The 26,655-nt window shown below is 36.4% G+C and overlaps 1 protein-coding gene across 7 annotated transcripts in view; it reads left to right on the top strand.

Moving 5' to 3' along the window:
* Positions 1–26,655, top strand: part of magi3a (membrane associated guanylate kinase, WW and PDZ domain containing 3a) — a 275,522-nt gene that overhangs the window by 188,666 nt on the left and 60,201 nt on the right. For all 7 annotated transcript variants that reach the window (XM_062052764.1, XM_062052763.1, XM_062052762.1 and 4 more), the window contains exons 5-8: positions 1,001–1,160; positions 5,604–5,683; positions 8,672–8,729; positions 17,902–18,008. In XM_062052764.1, coding sequence (XP_061908748.1) covers positions 1,001–1,160; positions 5,604–5,683; positions 8,672–8,729; positions 17,902–18,008 — 405 coding nt within the window. The remainder of the gene's footprint in view (positions 1–1,000; positions 1,161–5,603; positions 5,684–8,671; positions 8,730–17,901; positions 18,009–26,655) is intronic.

The raw sequence follows: 26,655 nt of genomic DNA, 5'->3' as shown, positions 1-26,655 counted from the left end.
CTAACACTGGGATGATGCTAACACTGGGATGATGCTAACACTGGGATGATGCCAACACAATGATGATGCAAACACAGTGATGACACTAACACGGCGATGACGCTAACACGTTAATAACGCTAAGACGGTGAGAATGCTAACACAATGATGACGCAAACACAATGATGACACTAACACGGCAATGACGCTACCACGGCGATGACGCTAACACGTTAATAACGCTAACACGGTGAAAATGCTAACACAATGATGATGCAAACACGGCGATGGCGCTAACACGTAGATTACGTGAACACGGTGACGATGCTAACACAATAATGATGCTAACACAGTGATGAAGCTAACACGCAATGATGCTAACACAGCAATGATGGAAACGCGGTTATGATGCTAACGCGGTGATGATGCCAACGCGGTGATGATGAAAACACGGTGATGATGCTAACACTGGGATGATGCTAACACAATGATGATGCAAACACAATGATGACACTAACACGGCAATGATGCTACCACCGCGATGACGCTAACAGGGTGATGATACCAACACAATGATGATGCAAACATGTCGATGATGCCGACACGTTGATGACGCTAACACGGTAATGATGTTAACACAGCTAACTGGATGATGCTAAAGCGTTGGTCAGCTCCATGTTGCCCGTGAGGCACATCACAGTAAATCACCGCTGACATGCTATGCCAATCGCTAGGCTCTTGTTCGTGTACACTTTCTCTCTCTCTCTCTCTCTTTCTTTTTCTCTCTTTCTTTTTCTCTCTTTCTCTCCACACTTCCTCCTCTTCTGCTGGGATAAAAGTGTCCATTATCTCCATCAGCATCAGCAGGGCAGCATGCAAGGTGCCCACAGAAGGTCCAACGCTTCCACCTTCTCACCTCCCGTCTCCTTTTCCTTCTACCACCTGCCCTACCCCTACTCCCAAACCATCCCCCTCTCCGTGTCCCTGCCCGTGTCCCTGGCGGCATGTCGGGCCACGGTAGACCACGCGGACAAGGCGGAGTGGAGGAGGACGGTGCCCAGCTACAACGCCGCCGTGGACCCGCGAGCGTGGAGCGCCGCGGCGCAGGACGACGGCCAGGAGCCGCTGCCCAAGAACTGGGAGATGGCCTACACCGACAGCGGCATGGTCTACTTCATAGAGTAAGTCTGAGACCTCCTGGTCTCGCCTCACGTGCTCGCCCATCTTAGCCACAATTCTTCTACTGCCTGATCAATAACAGTTCTTCTATTGCCTGATCAATAAAAATTCTTCTAATTCCTGATCAATAACAATTCTTCTAATTCCTGATCAATAACAATTCTTCTAATTCCTGATCAATAACAATTATTCTACTGCCTGATCAATAACAATTATTCTACTGCCTGATCAATAACAATTCTTCTATTGCCTGATCAATAACAATTATTCTACTGCCTGATCAATAACAATTCGTCTATTGCCTGATTAATAACAATTATTCTAATTCCTGATCAATAACAATTCTTCTCATTCCTGATCAATAACAATTATTCTACTGCCTGATCAATAACAATTATTCTACTGCCTGATCAATAACAATTCTTCTATTGCCTGATCAATAACAATTATTCTACTGCCTGATCAATAACAATTCGTCTATTGCCTGATCAATAACAATTATTCAAAGCCTGATCAATAACAATTCTTCTAATTCCAGATCAATAACAATTCTTCTATTGCCTGATCAATAACAATTATTCTACTTCCTGATCAATAACAATTCTTCTATTGCCTGATCAATAACAATTCTTCTATTGCCTGATCAATAACAATTATTCTACTGCCTGATCAATAACAATTCTTCTATTGCCTGATCAATAACAATTATTCTACTTCCTAATCAATAACAATTCTTCTATTGACTGATAAATAACAATTATTTGACTGCCTGATCAATAACAATTCTTCTATTGCCTGATCAATAACAATTATTCTATTGCCTGATCAATAACAATTCTTCTATTGCCTGATCAATAACAATTATTATAATTCCTGATCAATAACAATTATTCTATTGCCTGATCAATAAAAAAATATTCAAATGCCTGTTCAATAACAATTATTCTATTGCCTGATCAATAACAATTATTCTAATTCCTGATCAATAAAACATCATATTGCCTGATCAATAAACATTTTTCTAATTGCTGATCAATAACAATTATTCTATTTACTGATCAATAACAATTATTCTAATGTCTGATCAATAACAATTATTCTACTGCCTGATCAATAACAATTATTCTATTGCCTGATCAATAACAATTAATCTATTGCCTGATCAATAACAATGATTCTAATTCCTGATCAATAACAATTATTTTATTGCCTGATCAATAACAATTATTCTAATTCCTGATCAATACCAAGTCTTCTATTTCCTGATCAATAACAATTATTCTACTGCCTGATCAATAACAATTATTCTATAGCCTGATCAATAACAATTATTCTAATTCCTGATCAATAACAATAATTCTATTTACTGATCAATAACAATTATTCTATTGCCTGATCAATAACAATTATTCCAATTCCTGATCAATACCAAGTCTTTTATTTCCTGATCAATAACAATTATTCTATTACCTGATCAATAACAATGATTCTACTGCCTGATCAATAAGGATTATTCTATTTCCTGATCAATAACAATTACTATATTGCCTGATCAATAACAATTATTCTACTTCCTGTTCAATAACAATTATTCTACTTCCTGTTCAATAATAATTATTTGACTGCCTGATCAATAAAATTTCTTCTATTTCCTGATCAATAACATTTCTTCTATTGCCTGATCAATAACAATTATTCTACTGCTCAGTGTATATAAATTCAGTGCAAAATAATTCACAGTAAAAACTTAAATATAAAACAAATTCAGTATTTAGTGTATAAAACTTAATCCACCCATCCATTTTCTACCGCTTGTCCCTTTTTTGGGGTCACGGGGGGGTGCTGGAGCCTATTTCAGCTGCATTAAAAATTCAGTGCAAAATAATTCAGTGTATAAAAAATTAAAATAAAACAAACTCAGTATTCAGTGGATAAAAATTCAGTGTAAAATAATTACATTTATAAAAATTAAATATAACCACAAATTCAGTATTCAGTGTATATAAATTCAGTGCAAAATAATTAACTGTAAAAAATTAAATATGAAACAAATTCAGTATTCAATGTATAAAAATTAATCCACCCATCCATTTTCTACCACTTGTCCCTTTTTTGGGGTCACGGGGGGGTGCTGGAGCCTATTTCAGCTGCATTAAAAATTCAGTGCAAAATAATTCAGTGTATAAAAAATTAAAATAAAACAAATTCAGTATTCAGTGGATAAAAATTCAGTGCAAAATAATTAAATTTATAAAAATTAAATATAACAACAAATTCAGTATTCAGTGTATATAAATTCAGTGCAAAATAATTCACTGTAAAAAATTAAATATGAAACAAATTCAGTATTCAATGTATAAAAATTCATCCGTCCATCCATTTTCTACCACTTGTCCCTTTTTTGGGGTCACGGGGGGTGCTGGAGCCTATTTCAGCTGCATTGAAAATTCAGTGCAAAATAATTCAGTGTATAAAAATTAAATATAAAACAAATTCAGTATTCAGTGTATTAAAAAATTTAGTGCAAAATAATTCATTGTATAAAAAATTTAAATAAAACAAATTCAGTATTCAGTGGATAAAAATTCAGTGCAAAATAATTAAATTTATAAAAATCAAATATAACAGCAAATTCAGTATTCAGTGTATATAAATTCAGTGCAAAATTATTCACTGTAAAAAATTAAATATAAAACAAATTCAGTATTCAATGTACAAACCCCGTTTCCATATGAGTTGGGAAATTGTGTTAGATGTAAATATAAACGGAATACAATGATTTGCAAATCCTTTTCAACCCATATTCAGTTGAATGCACTACAAAGACAAGATATTTGATGTTCAAACTCATAAACTTTATTTTTTTTTTGCAAATAATAATTAACTTAGAATTTCATGGCTGCAACACGTGCCAAAGTAGTTGGGAAAGGGCATGTTCACCACTGTGTTACATGGCCTTTCCTTTTAACAACACTCAGTAAACGTTTGGCAACCGAGGAGACACATTTTTGAAGCTTTTCAGGTGAAATTCTTTCCCATTCTTGCTTGATGTACAGCTTAAGTTGTTCAACAGTCCGGGGGTCTATGTTGTGGTATTTTAGGCTTCATAATGCAACACACATTTTCAATGGGAGAGAGGTCCTCGACTACAGGCAGGCCAGTCTAGTACCCGCACTCTTTTACTATGAAGCCACGCTGTTGCAACACGTGGCTTGGCATTGTCTTGCTGAAATAAGCAGGGGCGTCCATGGTAACGTTGCTTGGATGGCAACATATGTTGCTCCAAAACCTGTATGTACCTTTCAGCATTAATGGCGCCTTAACAGATGTGTAAGTTACCCATGTCTTGGGCACTAATACACCCCCATACCATCACAGATGCTGGCTTTTCAACTTTGCGCCTATAACAATCCGGATGGTTCTTTTCCTCTTTGGTGCGGAGGACACGACGTCCACAGTTTCCAAAAACAATTTGAAATGTGGACTCGTCAGACCACAGAACACTTTTCCACTTTGTATCAGTCCATCTTAGATGAGCTCAGGCCCAGCGAAGCCGACGGCGTTTCTGGGTGTTGTTGATATACAGTTTTCGCCTTGCATAGGAGAGTTTTAACTTGCACTTACAGATGTAGCGACCAACTGTAGTTATTGACAGTGTTTTTCTGAAGTGTTCCTGAGCCCATGTGGTGATATCCTTTACACACTGATGTCGCTTGTTGATGCAGTACAGCCTGAGGGATCGAAGGCCACGGGCTTAGCTGCTTACGTGCAGTGATTTCTCCAGATTCTCTGAACCCTTTGATGATATTACGGACCGTAGATGGTGAAATCCCTAAATTCCTTGCAATAGCTGGTTGAGAAAGGTTTTTCTTAAACTGTTCAACAATTTGCTCACGCATTTGTTGACAAAGTGGTGACCCTCGCCCCATCCTTGTTTGTGAATGACTGAGCATTTCACGGAATCTACTTTTATACCCAATCATGGCACCCACCTGTTCCCAATTTGCCTGTTCACCTGTGGGATGTTCCAAATAAGTGTTTGATGAGCATTCCTCAACTTTCTCAGTCTTTTTTGCCACTTGTGCCAGCTTTTTTGAAACATGTTGCAGGCATCAAATTCCAAAATAGCTAATATTTGCAAACAATAACGTTTTCCAGTTGGAACATTAAATATCTTGTATTTGCAGTCTATTCAATTGAATATAAGTTGAAAATGATTTGCAAATGATAGTATTCTGTTTTTATTTACCTTTTTCACAACGTGCCAACTTCACTGGTTTTGGGTTTTGTACAATGTCAACGTCACCGCCATGTTTGGTTTAAATCCAAGTGTGATATTTACGATCATCTTCCTTCCTTTTTGTTCAAAATGGCCTCCTGGAAATGTGTTGCTAGTAATAGCTAAATGGTCTGGTTATCTAAATTTGGATGTTGTCTTTGCGCAGCCACAACAGCAAAACCACCACCTGGTTGGACCCGCGACTCGCCAAGAAGGCCAAGGCTGCGGAGAAATGCGAGGAAGGAGGTGAGATATCATTACGCAGGTGTCTTTTTCATGATGCTTCCAAAACCTTCACCGACTCACGGACGTTTTGGAAAAAAAAAACAAGCAAGCATTTCTGGTTTGTAAATGATACCACGCCACCTTAGCTCACCCTTTAGAGCACAGCTGTAACTTCCTGCCACTAAACCTTCCGGAAAATAGTTCTCTATGTTTACATGTTTTCATTTATTCATCCGCTGCTTAAAAGACCTTACCTCAATTTGGACCTCCTGCTAAACTACAGGCTGGTGTCGAACCTCCCCTTTATCTCTAAAATCTGCTGGCTGCTGTCGCACCTCCCCTTTATCTCTAAAATCCTCCAAAAAAACATTGTTGCACAGCAGCTAAATGAATACTTTGGGTCTAACAATCTTTGTGAACCCTTTCAGTCCTAAAAATATTCATAATTATCGATATCCACTGCTATCAAACGCTTATATAATAATACAGTTTTCAGCTGTATCGCCCAGCCCTAGTGATATGTCCTAAAAATCTATATCATGATATATATTGCAGCCTTCTGCTCACAATATATCATAATATATTACCGTACAATAATATTATTATTATATGTACACTATGTTTGGCATATAATTGATTATAAAATAATTCAAAAAAGGTTACAAAGGTTTTCTAATTCAGCTGCTGCAAATGCAGTAAAATTGCATAATTTCTGGTTGTATTGTTTTATCAAAACAATGATTCATGCTAATTTCCTGTTAATATCTGCTTACTTCCTGTTTTAACAGGAAGTAATATGTTCTACCTACACTTCTGTTCAAATGTAATAATCACTTATTCTTCTCTTCTTTGATACTTCACGTAAGTTTTGGCTGATACTACACATTTGGGTATGGATCCGATACCAAGTCGTGACGGGGCAGTATCGGTCTTGCCAATGCCGATACTGATACTTCACATTTTCCATATCATTTTATGATTACATTTTTGAGCACAGTTATAATCGGTCATGACGACAAGATGGTGGTGTAAAATTATCAATTAAATATTTTAATTGTTTCTTTATTCATTTTCATAACATACAATATTTTGATGGAAATAAAGTCAAAAGTGCAAAAAAAAAAAATCTAAATAAATAAAAACTAATATTGGCTCTGAATTAAATACTTTTATTTTTTCCCCTTAAAGTCATACTGTGTCCAGTATTTTTTTCTTTTAGTTTGTAAATAATAAAAAACACACAAAAAATGATAATAAAATATTGATCTAATCACTATTGTATCGGCCATATACTGATACTCTACTTGGTATCGTTACTGTCGATATGTGTATCATTCCTGTTAATATCTGCTTACTTCCTGTTTTAACAGGAAGTAATATGTTCTACCTACACTTCTGTTCAAATGTAATAATCACTTATTCTTCTCTTCTTTGATACTTCACGTAAGTTTTGGCTGATACTACACAATTTGGGTATGGATTGGGCAGTATCGGTCTTACCAATGCCGATACTGATACTTCACATTTTCCATATCATTATATGATTACATTTTTGAGCAAAGTTATAATCGGTCATGACAACAAGATGGCGGTGTAAAATTATCAATTAAATATTTTAATTGTTTCCTTATTCATTTTCATAACATACAATATTTTGATGGAAATAAAGTCAAAAGTGCAAAAAAAAAATCTAAATAAATAAAAACTAATTTTGGCTCTGAATGAAATATTGTATTATTTCCCCTTAAAGTCATACTGTGTCCAGTATTTTTTTTCTTTTAGTTTGTAATCAATAATAAAAAACACACGAAAAAAATTATAATAAAATATTGATCTCATCACTATTGTATCGGCCATATACTGATACTCTACTTGGTATCGTTACTGTCGATATTTGTATCGTTCCTGTTAATATCTGCTTACTTCCTGTTTTAACAGGAAGTAATATGTTCTACCTACACTTCAGTTCAAATGTAATAATCACTTATTCTTCTCTTCTTTGATACTTCACGTAAGTTTTGGCTGATACTACACAATTTGGGTATGGATCCGATACCAAGTCGTGACAGGGGCAGTATCGGTCTTACCCAGACCGATTCTGATACTTCACACGTTCCATATCATTATATGATTACATTTTTTAGCACAGTTATAATCGGTCATGACGACAAGATGGCGGTGTAAAATGATCAATTAAATATTTTAATTGTTTCCTTATTCATTTTCATAACATACAATATTTTGATGGAAAAAAAGTCAAAAGTGCAAAAAAAAAATCTAAATAAGTAAAAACTAATATTGGCTCTGAATTAAATATATTATTTTGTATCCAGTATTTTTTTTCCTTTTAGCTTGTAATCAATGATAAAAAACACACCAAAAAAATGATAATAAAATATTGATCTAATCACTATTGTATAGGCCATATGCTGATACTCTACTTGGTATCGTTACTGTCGATATTTGTATCGTTCCACCTTCCCCCTATTTGCATTCAAGAGCTCTAGCTTAGCGGTTAGCACGGCTTATTGTATCCTCCTATGGTGTGTAGTGTAGCATGTTTCACTAGTCCTCCAGTGATAACGATACTTGTAAGAAACTTTATTTGCCGCCATTAAGTCGGCGATTGCTGAATTTGACGTTAGCGTTCGTTAGCGTGTTGCTGTCAGACAGGACACAGCTTGAATGTGTCGTCAACATGCATTATCACGATATTACAGGATTAAAAGGTGTATCGCCAGCCAAACTCATATCAGTTATCGTATGTGTCGTGTCGTGGCTCTGCTCGCCACAAAGGATTGTGGGATAGGTGTAGAGAATGCATGAGTGCAGCATCTTGACATGGCGCTCACGTTCACACTTGAGGAAAGAAGTCTATTATTTTTCCAGCGGTGCAACAACTCAGCATTTCTCTCTCGTCTGAAGGCGAAAGAAACGATCCTTCTTTTGTCGAGTAGAACACAAGAAATGACTTGCTAGTGACGTTCTCTTCCCTTCCCTTCCCCGCAGAGTTGCCCTACGGCTGGGAGAGGATCCAGGACCCGCAGTACGGCACCTACTACGTAGAGTGAGTACACACAGAAGAGCACCTGATCCAGTATCAGCAAAAAGATGCATGTACAATGTGTGATATTATGTGCGATACAAGCTGTCCTGCAGACTGTTTACTTGCGTGTGATATCATGTGCGATACAAGCAGTCCTGCAGAGTGTTTACTTGCGTGTGATTTTGTGTGGGATACAAGCAGTCCTGCAGAGTGTTTACTTGTGTGTGATATCATGTGCGATACAAGCAGTCCTGCAGAGTGTTTACTTGTGTGTGATATCATGTGCGATACAAGCAGCCCTGCAGACTGTTTACTTGTGTGTGATATCATGTGCGATACAAGCTGTCTTGCAGACTGTTTACTTGTGTGTGATATCATGTGCGATACAACCTGTCTTGCAGACTGTTTACTTGCGTGTGATATCATGTGCGATACAAGCAGTCCTGCAGAGTGTTCACTTGCGTGTGATATCATGTGCGATACAAGCAGTCTTGCAGAGTGTTTACTTGTGTGTGATATCATGTGCGATACAAGCTGTCTTGCAGACTGTTTACTTGCGTGTGATATGTGCGATACAAGCAGTCCTGCAGAGTGTTCACTTGTGTGTGATATCATGTGCGATACAAGCAGTCCTGCAGAGTGTTTACTTGTGTGTGATATCATGTGCGATACAAGCTGTCTTGCAGACTGTTTACTTGCGTGTGATATCATGTGCGATACAAGCAGTCCTGCAGAGTGTTCACTTGCATGTGATATCATGTGCGATGCACGCAGTCCTGCAGTGTTTACTTGTGTTTGATATAATGTGCGATACAAGCAGTCCTGCAGAGTGTTTACTTGTGTGTGATATCATGTGTGATACAAGCAGTCCTGCAGCCTTTGTCCTTGTGTGGGATATCATGTGTGATACGAGCAGTCCTGCAGCATGTTTGTGTGTGATATCATATGCGATACAAGCTGTCTTGCAGAGTGTTTACTTGTGTGTGATTCCATGTCAGATACAAGCAGTCCTGCAGCGTGTTTACTTGTTTGTGATATCATGTGTGATACAAGCAGTCCTGCAGAATGTTCACTTGTGTGTGATATCATGTGCGATACAAGCAGTCCTGCAGCGTGTTTACTTGTGTGTAATGTCATGTGCGATACAAGCAGTCCTGCAGTATGCTTATTTTTGTGTGACATCATTTGCAATACAAGCAGTCCTGCAGCGTGTTTATTTGTGTGCTGCAGCGTGTTTACTTGTGTGTGATATCATGTGTGATACAAGCATTCCTTCAGAGTGTTTACTTGTGTGTGATATCATGTGTGATACAAGCAGTCATGCAGTGTTTACTTGTGTGTGATATCATGTGCGATACAAGCAGAGTGTTTACTTGTGCAAAGCTGGACGGACAGTTAATATCTAAATGTCCTCCAATAAACACACATTTTCTTCTATTTTACTAAAGTAATTTACAAAAAGTAAACATGCTAGGCTACAGGCTACTAGGAGCTAGCAGCTACACAACAGCTAAGCACACAATAGCACATTACTTACACATACAAAGTCTCCAATGCATATTAGAAAGTATTCAGTAATTAACGTGTCGGCATTATTCAACTTAATGTATCTTGTTTCTTAAATTAAGGTATTAGTCAAATTAAAACAAATGACCACGCCACTTCAACTTAAAAACAGCGTAAGTCCATTCCAGATGGTCAATAATAAATAGTTTAGTGTTTTTTATACATTTCACTTAACCAAACATTCCACACTACTAAATAATACAAGTACGTATGATTCCTGCTGGTATCATACCAAATCAATATCTGTATCGGCCAATACTCAAGGCTTTAATATCAGCATCATATCGGGAGTGAAACATTTGTATCAAAACACATCAAGATTAAAGTGACCAATCAGAAAGGAGGCCGCGTATTCAATGCTTGCCCCTAAACACCACACACATAGATGATGCCACAGGTCAGTACTGTATTTTCCCACAGCCCCTCAATGCAGCAAAGCCAACAGACAATTAATTCAAAGTGTTGTTGCCCCCGATGGGAAACAAAGAGGGCTCAATGTTTCGTGTTGCTGCCGTGTCTGCGGACAAAGACGCCATGAGTGGGTTTATTTATGCAAGAGGGTCAGCGAGAGGCTGCATCTCCCGTATCGCCGATATTGTCTGCTCCATCATAGGATATCACATCATCGTCCACTCTGATTGGTTTTAGTCTCATCTAGGGGCCTGTATTGTAAGAAAAACATATGTTTCCGTATATTAGCCGCACTGGACTATAAGCCGCAGATATATACGTTGTGAAATGAGTTATTTACACATACATATTCTGGAAATGTTTATTCACATACCTTAATTGTTTCCAAACGGCGTCTGTAACAGGGCAGTAAAATGGCTGATCAAACAAAACAGAAGTCATGGTCATGGACCCGCTAGCTGCGCAAGCTCGCTCTCCAATCAGCTAAACAGACTCAATAAATCCACAGTGACGTTTTGGTGAATTTATTGAGGAATTTGTGAAAATGAAACAATACAACAAAAAAATGCCATTGTAAGGTAATAATACTAACACAGACAATCGCAAATGTGTTAGCATATTAGCTCATGCTAACAGTGCTAGCTTGATTACAGTACAATAGCACGTACAAATATGCATGAAAACATTCCTGTAGACGTCACACATGGGAGGGTTTAGTAAGTAAGAATTGTTTTAGTTATATTGTAAAACTTACAAACTTTGCTTGGATTGATAGAATCCATATGAGTAGAAACGCTATGGATGGCTAGAAGACATAATGGCACTTGTACTTGTAGTTGTTGAAAGTACTAAATGGAAAAACATTTTAGTTTTTATATAAAATCATTTTTATTTTGGCAGTCAGCAAAGAAAAATTCATAAATTAGTCGCTCCGTCTTATAAGCCACAGGGTTCAAAGTGTAGAGAAAAAATAGCGGCTTATAGTTCGGAATTTACGGTACAATACTTAAAGAGTACAAACACTTTGTAGGACTCAACAAAAGACAAGACTGGCACATTCAATTGAATGGCAAAGACTACTTCCTGTCTACGGCAACACACATTGGACAAACTGAAATGATTATGTACAGTTGTGGTCAAAAGTTTACGTACACTTGTAAAGAACATAATGTCATGGCTGTCTTGAGTTTCCAATAATTTCTACAACTCTTATTTTTTTGTGATAGAGTGATTGGAGCACATATTTGTTGGTCACAAAAAACATTCATGAAGTTTGGTTCTTTTATAAAATGTATTATGGGTCTACTGAAAATGTGACCAAATCTGCTGGGTCAAAAGTATACACACAGCAATGTTGATATTTGGTTACATGTCCCTTGGCAAGTTTCACTGCAATGAGGCACTTTTGGTAGCCATCCACACGCTTCTGGTTGAACTTTTGACCACTCCTCTTGACAAAATTGGTGCAGTTCAGCTAAATGTGTTGGTTTTCTGACATGGACTTGTTTCTTCAGCATTGTCCACACGTTTAAGTCAGGACTTTGGGAAGGCCATTCTAAAACCTTAATTCTAGCCTGATTTAGCCATTCCTTTACCACTTTTGACGTGTGTTTGGGGTCATTGTCCTGTTGGAACACCCAACTGCGCCCAAGAGCCAACCTCCGGGCTGATGATTTTAGGTTGTCCCGAAGAAGTTGGGGGAATTCCTCCTTTTTCATTGTCCCATTTACTCTCTGTAAAGCACCAGTTCCATTAGCAGCAAAACAGGCCCAGAGCATAATACTACCACCACCATGCTTGACGGTAGGTTTGGTGTTCCTGGGATTAAAAGTCTCACCTTTTCTCCTCCAAACATATTGCCGGGTATTGTGGCCAAACAGCTACATTTTTGTTTCATCTGACATCACATGGACAAAGATAAGACTTTCTGGAGGAAAGTTCTGTGGTCAGATGAAACAAAAATTGAGCTGTTTGACCACAATACCCAGCAATATGTTCAGAGGAGAAAAGGTGAGGCCTTTAATCCCAGGAATACCATACCTACTGTCAAGCATGGTGGTGGTAGTGTTTTGCTCTGGGCCTGTTTTGCTGCCAATGGAACTGGTGCTTTAAAGAGAGTAAAACGGACAATGAAAAAGGAGCATTACCTCCAAATTCTTCAGGACAATCTAAAATCATCAGCCCGGAGGTTGGGTGTTCCAACAGGACAATGACCCCAAACACATGTCAAAAGTGGTAAAGGAATGGCTAAATCAGGCTAGAATTAAGGTTTTAGAATTGCCTTCCCAAAGTCCTGACTTAAACCTCATTGACAAAAAATGGACAATGCTGAAGAAACAAGTCCATGTCAGAAAACCAACAAATGTAGCTGAACTGCACCAATTTTGTCAAGAGGAGTGGTCAAAAACTCAACCAGAAGCTTGTGGATGGCTACCAAAAGCGCCTTATTGCAGTGAAACTTGCCAAGGGACATGTAAGCAAATATTAAAGGCCTACTGAAACCCACTACTACCGACCACGCAGTCTGATAGTTTATATATCAATGATGAAATCTTAACATTATAACACATGCCAATACGGCCGGGTTAACTTATAAAGTGACATTTTAAATTTGCCGCTAAACTTCCGGTTCGAAACGCCTCTGAGGATGACGTATGCGCGTGACGTAGCCCGGGGAACACAGGTATGCCTTCCACATTGAAGCCAATACAAAAAAGCTCTGTTTTCATTTCATAATTCCACAGTATTCTGGGCATCTGTGTTCGTGAATCTGTTGCAATCATGTTCATTGCATTATGGAGAAAGAAACTGAGCAAGCAAAGAAGAAAGTTGTCGGTGCGAAATGGACGTATTTTTCGAACGTAGTCAGCAACAACAGTACAGAGCCGGCGCTTCTTTGTTTACATTCCCGAAAGATGCAGTCAAGATGGAAGAACTCGGATAACAGAGACTCTAACCAGGAGGACTTTTGACTTCGATACACAGACGCCTGTAGAGAACTGGGACAACACAGACTCTTACCAGGATTACTTTGATTTGGATGACAAAGACGCAGACATGCTTCTGTGAGTATGCAGCTTTGGCTTCTAAACATTTGATCGCTTGACCGTATGTGCGCAACTTTTTTTTGCGTATGTACGTAACTTTTTTAAAATATATAACCTTTATGAACCTTGGGTTAGGTGAACGGTCTTTTGGGCTGAGTGATTGTGTGTGTTGATCAGGTGTTTGAATTGTATTGGCGTGTTCTATGGAGCTAGGAGCTAGCCTAGGAGCTAGGAGCTAGCATAACAAACACGCAGGTGTTTTTATGCAGGATTAATTTGTGGCATATTAAATATAAGCCTGGTTGTGTTGTGGCTAATAGAGTAAATATATGTCTTGTGTTTATTTACTGTTTTAGTCATTCCCAGCTGAATACCAGGTACCGTGAGTATGCAGCCTTGGCTGCTAAACATTAGATAACTTGACCGTACGTGCGCGTCACGTACGTAACTTTTTAAAAATATATGAGCTTTATGAACCTTGGGTTAGGTGAACGGTCTTTTGGGCTGAGTGATTGTGTGTGTTGATCAGGTGTTTGAATTGTATTGGCGTGTTCTATGGAGCTAGGAGCTAGCATAGGAGCTAGCATAACAAACATGCAGGTGTTTTTATGCAGGATTAATTTGTGGCATATTAAATATAAGCCTGGTTGTGTTGTGGCTAATAGAGTATATATATGTCTTGTGTTTATTTACTGTTGTAGTCATTCCCAGCTGAATATCAGGTACCGTGAGTATGCAGCCTTGGCTGCTAAACATTTGAGAGCTTGACCGTATGTGCGCGTCACGTACGTAACTTTTTAAAAATATATAAGCTTTATGAACCTTGGGTTAGGTGAACGGTCTTTTGGGCTGAGTGATTGTGTGTGTTGATCAGGTGTTTGAATTGTATTGGCGTGTTCTATGGAGCTAGGAGCTAGCAGAGGAGCTAGGAGCTAGCATAACAAACACGTAGGTGTTTTTATGCAGGATTAATTTGTGGCATATTAAATATAAGCCTGGTTGTGTTGTGGCTAATAGAGTAAATATATGTCTTGTGTTTATTTACTGTTTTAGTCATCCCCAGCTGAATATCAGGTACCGTGAGTATGCAGCCTTGGCTGCTAAACATTTGATAGCTTGACCGTACGTGCGCGTCACGTACGTAACTTTTTAAAAATATATGAGCTTTATGAACCTTGGGTTAGGTGAACGGTCTTTTGGGCTGAGTGATTGTGTGTGTTGATCAGGTGTTTGAATTGTATTGGCGTGTTCTATGGAGCTAGGAGCTAGCATAGGAGCTAGCATAACAAACACGCAGGTGTTTTTATGCAGGATTAATTTGTGGCATATTAAATATAAGCCTGGTTGTGTTGTGGCTAATAGAGTATATATATGTCTTGTGTTTATTTACTGTTGTAGTCATTCCCAGCTGAATATCAGGTCACCCCCGGCTCTCACAGCATCTTCCCTATCTGAATAGCTTCAACTCCCCACTAGTCCTTCACTTGCACTTTACTCATCCACAAATCTTTCATCCTCGCTCAAATTAATGGGGAAATTGTCGCTTTCTCGGTCCGAATCTCTCTCACTTCATGCGGCCATCATTGTAAACAATAGGGAACTTTGCGTATATGTTCAACTGACTACGTCACGCTACTTCCGGTAGGGGCAAGCCTTTTTTTTATCAGATACCAAAAGTTGCAATCTTTATCGTCGTTGTTCTATACTAAATCCTTTCAGCAAAAATATGGCAATATCGCGAAATGATCAAGTATGACACATAGAATAGATCTGCTATCCTCGTTTAAATAAAAAAAATGCATTTCAGTAGGTCTTTAACATTGCTGTATGTATACTTTTGACCCAGCAGATTTGCTCACATTTTCAGTAGACCCATAATAAATTCATAAAACAACCAAACTTCATGAATGTTTTTTGTGACCAACAAGTATGTGCTCCAATCACTCTATCACAAAAAAATAAGAGTTGTAGAAATGATTGGAAACGCAAGACAGCCATGACATTATGTTCTTTACAAGTGTACGTAAACTTTTGACCACGACTGTACATGTGATAATAATATGTTGTAGAAGTCACAATTATAAATGATAAATGGGTTATACTTGTATAGCGCTTTTCTACCTTCAAGGTACTCAAAGCGCTTTGACAGTATTTCCACATTCACCCATTCACACACACATTCACACACTGATGGAGGGAGCTGCCATGCAAGGCGCTAACCAGCAGCCATCAGGAGCAAGGGTGAAGTGTCTTGCCCAAGGACACAACGGACGTGACTAGGATGGTAGAAGGTGGGGATTGAACCCCAGTAACCAGCAACCCTCCGATTGCTGGCACGGCCACTCTACCAACTTCGCCACGCCGTCCTGAAATTAATACGTGACAGTAACTTATTTCATGCAAAGTAACTTATTACATGCAAAGTGACTTATTACATGCAAAGTAACTAATGACACGCAAAGTAACACATGACATGGAAAGTAAGTTATTACATGCAAAGTGACTTATTACATGCAAATTAACTTATCACATGCAAAGTAACTATCACATGCAAAGTAACTTATTACATGTAAAGTGACTTCTTACATGCAAAGTAGCTTATTGTATGCAAAGTAACTCATTACATGCAAAGTAACTTATCACATGCAAAGTAACTTATCACATGCAAAGTAACTTATCACGTGCAAAGTAACGTATTACGTGCAAAGTAACTTATCACATACAAAGTAACTTATTAAATGCAAAGTAACTTATTATATGCAAAGTAACATATCACATGCAAAGTAACATATCGCATGCAAGGTAACTTATCACATGCAAAGTAACTTATTACATGAAAAGTAACGTATCACATGCAAGGTAACTTATTACATGTAAATTAACGTATTACATGAAAAGTAACTTATTACATTCAAAGTAACTGATACATGCAAAGTAACTTATCACATGCAAAGTGACTTATCACGTGCAAAGTACCTTATTACATGCAAAGTAACTTATCACGTGCAAAGTACCTTATTACATGCAAAGTACCTTATTACATGCAAGGTAACATATTGCATGCAAAGTAAATTATCACATGCAAAGTTACTTATTACATGCAAAGTAACTTATCACATGCAAAGTAACTTATCATATGCAAAGTGACTTAGTACATCAATCAATCAATCAATGTTTATTTATATAGCCCTAAATCACAAGTGTCTCAAAGGGCTGTACAAGCCACAACGACATCCTCGGTACAGAGCCTACATACATGCAAAGTAACTTAGTACATGCAAAGTAACTCCCATCCATCTTCCTCCGCTTATCCGAGGTCGGGTCGCGGGGGAAGCAGCCTAAGCAGGGAAGCCCAGACTTCCCTCTCCCCAGCCACTTCGTCCAGCTCTTCCCGGGGGATCCCGAGGCGTTCCCAGGCCAGCCGGGAGACATAGTCTTCCCAACGTGTCCTGGGTCTTCCCCGTGGCCTCCTACCAGTCGGACGTGCCCTTAACACCTCCCTAGGGATGCGTTCGGGTGGCATCCTGACCAGATGCCCGAACCACCTCATCTGGCTCCTCTCGATGTGGAGGAGCAGCGGCTTTACTTTGAGCTCCTCCTGGATGACAGAGCTTCTCACCCTATCTCTACATGCAAATTAACTTATTACATGCAAAGTTACCTATCACATTCAAAGTAACTTCTTGCATTCAAAGTAACTTCTTACATGCAAAGTGACTTGTTACATGCAAAGTAACTCATTACATGCAAAGTAACTTATCACATGCAAAGTGACTTATCACATGCAAAGTAACTTATCACATGCAAAGTAACTTATCACATGCAAAGGGACTTATTACAAACCCCGTTTCCATATGAGTTGGGAAATTGTGTTAGATGTAAATATAAACGGAATACAATGATTTGCAAATCATTTTCAACCCATATTCAATTGAATATGCTACAAAGACAACATATTTGATGTTCAAACTGATGAACTTTTTTTTGTGTGCGGGGTTTGTACATGCAATGTAACTTATCTCATGCAAAGTAACTTATTACATGCAAAGTAACTTATCACATACAAAGCAACTTATTACATGCAAAGTTACTTATTACATGGAAAGTAACTAATTACATGCAAATTGAAGTATAGTATTATTATAAATAATAATATTACTATTTTGCAGTCACATCAACCAGAAGACTCAGTTTGAGAATCCAGTGATGGAAGCAAAGAGGAAAGTGAGCCTTGAGACGCCAACTTCGGTTTCCTCGGCAACAGCCACACCATCAGGTGAGCACACTGACAACAATATACACACTGTATGTACTTATACTCTACTTTTACTGCCTATTGGTATTCCACATGTACTTTCATGTTTTGGTGTCAAGTTTTTAATCAACTGTAAATATGAAGGATGCTCCGACCAGAGTTTTATGCTGCTGATATTGATACTGATGATACCGATCACATTTATTAACTGTACATGTTTGAATTACAATCATAATCAGGAAAAAAAACACAGGATAACAGGGCAAAACTATCAAAACTTATTTTTTAAAGTACAGTACTACCTCAATTTACAAGTTTAAGTGGTTCCCTGAAGTAGCTTGTAACTGAAAACACTCCTATCTCAAATCAGCGGAATCATGGAAACAAAGTTTTTTTTTTCCGTGGCCGAATTGTCAATGCATCACAATTCTATAGTGCACAAATATCAATTCATTCATTCATTATATCACTTTAGGTTATTTTCACGTTAAAAAACACATTTTAAAGTTGTCTCGGCTTTTATTTTGCTGCGTCAGGGCGCCACAGTCTATTACATGTAGGGTAAATACTGGAATATTTAGGATTTTTAAAATTTTTTAAAATATATTTTTAGGCCAATTTATACGTCTGCAGCCAAGGGAGCGTTTGTAACCTCTTTTGAAAAGGTTTTTATCATTTATATAGTAAAAAAAATAGGGGTGTTTGTTAATTTTTCCTAAATCTGTCCTGTCCAGCCACTTTATTAAATTTTTGGGTAGGATTTTATTAAACAAAACCAATTTTCTATTAAATAATAAAGACATTTATCAGAGCGGTTTATCTATTTTATGAAGGAATGTAGTTAATCATAGAACTGGCATGCAATGTTATTAAAAAGTATTGATTTTGAATCGAGAATCAATTCTCGTTTCCCCCAAGAATTGAATCGAATCATGTGGTGCCCAAAGCAAATAGTCAAATCCCATTAAGATAAGGTCTTAAAAATCATGAATATGTAAGAAATGCTTCATAAAGTGTAAGAAAATAGTGCAAAGTGTGGAAATGTAAACGTAGAGAAACCTGAGAAGAACTACTTTCTGCAGGTTTAGTGCGAGGAAATAACAGCTGTGTAACATTAATTTGCCCTGGTATTCTTATTTAACTATGGAAAGGAATTTTTGTTTTGCACTAAATGTTTAAACATTATTAATATATCGGTCGATATCAATGATTATTTACATTTTTTATGACCTATGGAAAATAAGGAGCAGGATAAAAATATATTTTATTTGAAATGTAACTTCCTGTGATTATAATCCCTCAGCTATCAAGGCAGAAAGGAAACATCAACACAAGCATGGAAAACACTCAAACAATGTCAACAAAAAAGTAAAATCCCATTGCACACTTAACAATAAGCTCTTAAAATGAAGGAATATGTAAGAAATGCTTCTTAAGGTGTAAGAAAATAGTGCAAAATGTAAACATAGAGAAACCTGAGATGAACTATTTTCTGCAGGTTTAGTGGCAGTAAGTTACAGCTGTGCTCTAAAGGGTGAGCTAAGGTGGTGTGGTATTAGCGGCCTTGCCTTGCATCATGTACAGACCACATTGATCTGACTACGGTCCCTTTGGAAACATCCAAAAACTTTTCCTATTTATCCACAATTTCTTCATTTTGACTTTCTCTTCTCACTCCATGCAAAGAATCAACCAAACCCGATAGTTAATACTCTCACCTGATTGGCTGTTAGCGTGTGACCAGTGATCACTTCCTGCGTTGCTGGGTTACCAGAGAGCGAGTGCCTTTGTTCATGCAACCAACGTTCCCTTTAAGGTGCGCGCCTGTGCAATTCCATCGATCACTTTTACGGAGCAAAAACATTTTATTTTCGGTAACGTTTTATTTTTATTTATTTATAGTTTTTTTTTAAAAATTGAATTATATTTTATTTTTTATTTTAATTTTATTTATTTATAGTTTTATGTAACGTTTTATTTTCCGTAACCACAACAAAAACATTTGAAAAAAAATAAGGCTATTTAGCAAAACTGGTCATTTTGTGCCGTACAAACTGGGCCACGACAAACTCTTTGTTGTCTGTCATATCAGCCACTGGTGCGTTTAGGGCCACACAAAAAGTCGGACAACTCCAACACTACACGTAAAGTGTAAATGCCAGGTGGTTACGTTATGACTCCTCAATCACACGTGTGCTTATTCTACTGTCATGTGTTAAGAATGTTAATTTATAAGTATTAATCATGAAATGCTGTTACTAGAGTACAGAAATGCTCCTAAAAAGACATATTGTACAGTTACAGGAATGTATACACTATCCTATGCTTACATTTCATTGTGCAACATTTGAATGTTTTAGATTTTTTTTTTGTGTCATTTTCATTGGAATTCACTTAAATTAGGAAATAATCCCATGAAAATAACTGCTGTCATTTGATTATCATGATAAAAGATTGAACTTGTTATTAAGTCAGGTTTTGGGACAGGTGTGACGCTAGTGTGGCCACTGTGTGTTCACACTGTGCTGTGGAAGGTTTTTGCGTTTGCTCAGACACGTGAAAAATTAGAGGGAACGTCGCATGCAACCGACCTTGCTTCCATACTTCCCCTTTCTTCCCACCAAGAAGAAAAAAACATTGTTTTTACACTTGCGAGTTGTTTTTAATTGACAATTTTTTTTGATTGCGAATCATTTTTTTAACCATAGAAAATACTTTTTATACATGCAAATCGCTTTTTTTTTCATCAATAATTTATTATGAAGAACATTTTTTTTTTGCTCGCAAATCATTATTTTATTCGAATAAAATAGTTTTTACACTTTTTTTAATTGAAGACAAATGTTTTTATACTTGAAAATATTTTTTTTCTAAGAAAAAAAAAGTTTTTTACGCTTGCGAATTGTTTCTTTAATCAAGAAAAATGGTTTTTAGTTGCAAATCGTTTTTTTAATTGAAGAAAATAGTTTTTATACTTTGAAATCATTTTTGTTTTAATTGAAAAAAAATTTTTTACGCTAGCAAATAATTTTATTATTGAAGAACATTGTTTTTACACTTGCGAGTTGTTTTTATTTGAAGATTTTTTTTGATTGCGAATAGTTTTTATACCTGCAAATCGCTTTTTTTTTAAATCAATAATTTATTATGAAGAATTTTTTTTTTTTTACTTGCAAATCATTATTTTATCCGAATAAAATAGTTTTTACACTTTTTTTGATTGAAGACAAATGTTTTTATACTTGAACATTTTTTTTTGTAATAAAAAAAAAGTTTTTTACGCTTGGGAATTGTTTTTTCAATCAAGAAAAATAGTTTTTACTTGCAAATCGTTTTTTTAATTGAAGAAAATAGTTTTTATACTTTGAAATCATTTTTGTTTTAATTGAAAAAAAAATGTTTACGCTAGCAAATAATTTTATTATTGAAGAACTGTTTTTACACTTGCGAGTTGTTTTTAATTGAAGATTTTTTTTGATTGCGAAAAAAAATTTTAACTGAAGTTTTTATACTTGCAAATCGCTTTTTTTAAAATCAATAATTTATTATTAATTTTTTTTTTTTACTTGCAAATCATTATTTTATTCGAATAAAATAGTTTTTACACTTTTTTTAATTGAAGACAAATGTTTTTATACTTGAAAAAAAAATTTTTGTAATAAAAAAAAAGTTTTTTACGCTTGCGAATTGTTTCTTTAATCAAGAAAAATTGTTTTTACTTGCAAATCGTTTTTTTATTTGAAGAAAATCGTTTTTACACTTGCAAATCTTTTTTTTTTTTAATCGAAGAAAATCGTCGCATGCAACCAACCTTGCTTCCATACTTCCCCTTTCTTCCCACCAAGAAGAAAAAAACATATGGAACGTTTTATCAAACACATTTTTTATTGATATCGATTACATGTGTATCGGTACATATTGATATCGTTTTATTGCCCAGCCCGACGTGGTTATCATCCTTCCTGCTCTGCTGATGTAGTATTTGACAGGCTGATAATCAGTCCGTGGGCCCCTGAAGCGATAATGGTTTGTTTTGATATGGCCGTAAAAATGTTCTTTTCCCCCGCTCCTTAAAAAGACTGGCAGCAGTTAAAAGTGATATCGTTCTTCCGGGGATCATGAAGTCAACGATGTGACCTTGTGCAGGCGGTGATATCAAGGAGTGGATCTCTGTGCAAGTGAGAGACGTAACATTAGTATTCAAAGTCGCCTCTGTGCGTTCCAGCTTCTCCTGCGGCGTCTTTGAGACGAAATGTCGTTTGTTGGTGTCTCCACCTGGCTCGTTAGAGAGCGTGAATAATGAGCTGGTGGACGTGTCTTGTGGAAGGACGGCAGCAGACTTATCATCCTGACTTGTTCTAGAAGCACTGCAGGCCCCGTCATGTCACACTGACCCTCAGGGGCCCGCCATTAATGACGTGATTCAGGTGTATCCGTCCCCCCTCCCCCACCCGCTCCCTGCTCTCCATAGACTTCATTCATTGTGTAGGAAGTCATTTTGTACGGAAAATGATTTACACACGCCTATCTCTATCTCTGTCTGTGTGTGTGTAATCAGATCTGTGTCTGTGTAATCAGATCAGTGTGTGTAATCAGATCTGTGTGTATATAGATCTGTTTGTGTGTGTGTGTGATCAGATTTTTGTGTTTGTATACAGATCTGTGTGTGTAATCAGATCAGTGTGTATACAGGTATGTGTGTGCGTGTAATCAGACATGTGCGTGTAGTCAAAGATCTGTGTGTGTGTGTAATCATATCTGTGTGTGTGTTATCAGATCTGTGTGTGTGTATACAGATCTGTGTGTGTGTAATCAGATCAGTGTGTGTAATCAGATCTGTGTGTGTGTAATCAGATATGTGTGTGTAATCAGATCTGTGTGTGTGTATTCAGATATGTGTGTGTGTAATCAGATCTGTGTGTGTAATCAGATCTGTGTGTGTGTACTTGAAAAAAATTAGTAATCAAATCCATGTGTGTAATCAGATCTGTGTGTGTAATCAGATCTGTGTGTGTAATCAGATCTGTGTGTGTGTAATCAGAAATGTGTGTGTAATCAGATCTGTGTATGTATACAAATATGTGTGTGTGTAATCAGATGTGTGTCCAATTCGATATGTGTGTGTATTCAGATCTGTGTGTGTGTGTGTGTAATCAGATCTGTGTGTGTGTAATCAGATATGTGTGTGTGTAATCAGATCTGTGTGTCTGTGTACTCAGATCTGTGTGTGTGTGTACTCAGATATGTGTGTGTGTGTGTGTGTGTGTGTGTGTGTGTGTGTGTGTGTGTGTGTGTGTAATCAGATCTGTGTGTGTAATAGGATCTGTATTTGTAATCGGATCTGTGTGTGTAATCAGATCTGTGTGTGTGTACTCGGAAAAATTAGTAATCAGATCCGTGTGTGTAATCACATCTGTGTGTGTAATCAGATCTGTGTGTGTGTAATCGAAAATGTGTGTGTAATCAGATGTGTGTCCAATTTGATCAGTGTGTGTAATCAGATCAGTGTGTGTGTGTACTCAGATCTGGGTGTGTGTGTACTCAGATCTGGGTGTGTGTACTCAGATATGTGTGTGTATGTAATCAGATCTGTGTGTGTAATAGGATCTGTGTGTGTAATAGGATCTGTGTGTGTAATCAGATCTCTGTGTGTGTACTCGGAAAAATTAGTAATCAGATCCGTGTGTGTAATCAGATCTGTGGTTGTAATCAGATCCGTGTGTGTAATCAGAACTGTGTGTGTGTAGTCAGAAATGTGTGTGTAATCAGATCTGTGTATGTATACAAATATGTGTGTGTGTAATCAGATGTGTGTCCAATTCGATCTGTGTGTGTACTCAGATCTGGTTGTGTGTGTAATCAGATCTGTGTGTGTGTAATCAGATATGTGTGTGTGTAATCAGATGTGTGTGTGTGTACTCAGATGTGTGTGTGTGTGTGTGTGTGTAATCAGATCTGTGTGTGTAATAGGATCTGTGTGTGTAATCAGATCTGTGTGTGTGTACTCGGAAAAATTAGTAATCAGATCTGTGTGTGTAATCAGATCTGTGTGTGTAATCAGATCTGTGTGTGTGTAATCAGATCTCTGTGTGTATACAATTATGTGTGTGTGTAATCAGAAGTGTGTCCAATTCGATCTATGTGTGTACTCAGATCTCTGTGTGTGTTTAATCGGATCTGTGTATGTGTAATCAGATCTGTTCGTGTGTAATCAGATCGGTGTGTGTAATCAGAAATGTGTGTGTGTTTAATCAGATCTGTGTGTGTGTGTAATCAGATCTCATCGGTGTGTGTAATCAGAAATGTGTGTGTGTTTAATCGGATCTCTGTGTGTGTAATCAGATCTGTTTGCGTGTAATCAGATCTGTGTGTGTAATCAGATCTGTGTGTGTGTTTTAAGTTGTCCGTATTATGACTTGACTTTGTGTAAAAAAAAATTTTATATCGCTGTGTGTGTGTGTGTGTGTGTGTGTGTGTGCGTGTGTGTGTGTGTAATCAGATCGGTGTGTGTAATCAGAAATGTGTGTGTGTTTAATCAGATCTGTGTGTGTGTACTCAGATCTGTGTGTGTGTTTTAAGTTGTCCGTATTATGACTTGACTTTGTGTAAAAAAAAAAATTATATCGCTGTGTGTGTGTGTGTGTGTGTGTGTGTGTGTGTGTGTGTGTGTGTGTGTGTGTGTGTGTGTGTGTGTGTGGCGTTTCGGCGCGGGGCGGGGCTCTCCCCGTATAAGAGCAAAGGTCAATCATGTCCAGCGGAGTAAAGGCCATTAGTCAATTTAAGGCGGTCAGCGCTAGTGTTCTGCGCATGGTGCCATCCACCAAAAATAACAAAAGAAGAAGAAGGAGCAGGGCGGGCAGTATAATGGTGGACAGAGGAGGAGGGAGAAAAGCTCAACCTGTAAGTTAACAGATGTATTTGATCATCCCCTGGTTGTTAATGATGCAGTTTTATTTATTAATGACATGGTGTTGTTGTGGTCAGCTGGGAAGACAAGTTGTGACTAAATGGACTCAGCAGCACCACCTGTCAGTGTAGAGTGTGAATTACAGGTGCTCTGAGTGCAGGTGTGTGATCACCTGCAATATTACTGCCAAAATGTTTCACTTGAAGAAAATGGTTGTTTACTATTTTATTTAAGAACATTGTTTTTACACTTGCAAGTTATTTTTAATTGAATTATTTTTTGGATTGCGAATCGTTTTTTTAACTGAAGAAAATAGTTTTTATACTTGTAAATCTCTTTAAATCATTATTTTATTTGAACAAAATCGTTTTTTACTTGCAGATCTATTTTTTTAAGAAAATATTTTTTATATTTGCAAATCGCTTTTTTAAAAATCATTATTTGATTTGAATATTTTTTTTTTAACTTGCAAATTGCTTTTTTTAAGCAAATTGTTCTTTTAATTGAAAAAATTTGTTTTTACACTTGCAAATTGTTTTTTATTTAAGAACATTGTTTTTATACTTGCGAGTTGTTTTTTAATTTTTTTTTTTTTTTTGGATTACGAATCATTTTTTTAACTGAAGAAAATAGTTTTTGTACTTGCAAATCTCTTTTTTTAAATCATTATTTTATCTGAAGAAAAATGTTTTTTTACTTGCAAATCTCTTTTTTTAAATTTTTTTTTTTTTTGAAGAAAATCTTTTTTTACTTGCAGACCTATTTTTTTAAGAAAATATTTTTTTACTTGCAAATCGCTTTTTTTTAAGAAAATTGTTTTTACACATGCAAATCATTACGTTAATTGAAGACATGTGTTTTGCACTTGCAAATTGTTCTTTTAATTGAAAAAAAAAGTTTTTACACTTGCAAATTGTTTTTTATTTAAGAACATTGTTTTTACACTTGCGAGTTGTTTTAATTGAAGATTTTTTTTATTATGAGTAATTTTTTTAACTGAAGATAATGGTTTTTATACTTGCAAATCACTTTTTTTCAATCATTCTTTTATTTGAATTTTTTTTTTTTACTTGCAAATCGCTTTTTTGAAGAAAAATGTTTTTTATACATGCAAATTGTTTTTTTAAATTAAAGATATTTTTTTTTACTTGCAAATAGTTATTTTAAGTGAAGAAAATTGTTTTTATATTTGCAAATTGTTTTTTTTAATTGAAGAAAATAGTTTTATACTTTGAAATCATTTTTTTGTAATTTAAAAAAAAAAAAGTTTTTACACCAGCAAATAATTTTATTATTGAAGAAAATAGTTCGTACACTTGGAATTGTTTTTTTAATAAATAAAATTGTTTTTACTTGCGAATCGTTTATTGTAATTGAAAACATTTGTTTTTACACTAGCAAATAGTTTTTTTTAATTTAAGAACATTGTTTTTACACTTGCGAGTGGTTTTTAATTGAAGATTTTTGATTGCGAATCATTTTTTTAATTGAAAAAAATAGTTTTTAAACCTGCAAATCTCTTTTTTTTTAATCAATATTTTATTATGAAGAAAATTTTTTTTTTTTACTTGCAAATCGTTTTTTTTTAAGAAAATCGTTTTTATACATGCAAATCGTTATTTTATTTGAAGAAAATAGTTTTTACACTAGCGAATCGTTTTTTTTTTAATAGAAGTAAATTGTAAAAACATGTTTGTGGAGTTCTGCAGTCGTTTGCTTTGTTAGAAGTTGATTTCCAGCATGTATACAGTTTTAAATATG

This window comes from Entelurus aequoreus, linkage group LG07 (assembly GCF_033978785.1).
Source record: "Entelurus aequoreus isolate RoL-2023_Sb linkage group LG07, RoL_Eaeq_v1.1, whole genome shotgun sequence".
In the NCBI taxonomy this organism is placed as follows: Eukaryota; Metazoa; Chordata; class Actinopteri; order Syngnathiformes; family Syngnathidae; genus Entelurus; species Entelurus aequoreus.
Note: the sequence above shows the minus strand (reverse complement) of the source record. Positions and strands in the feature narration are given on the sequence as shown.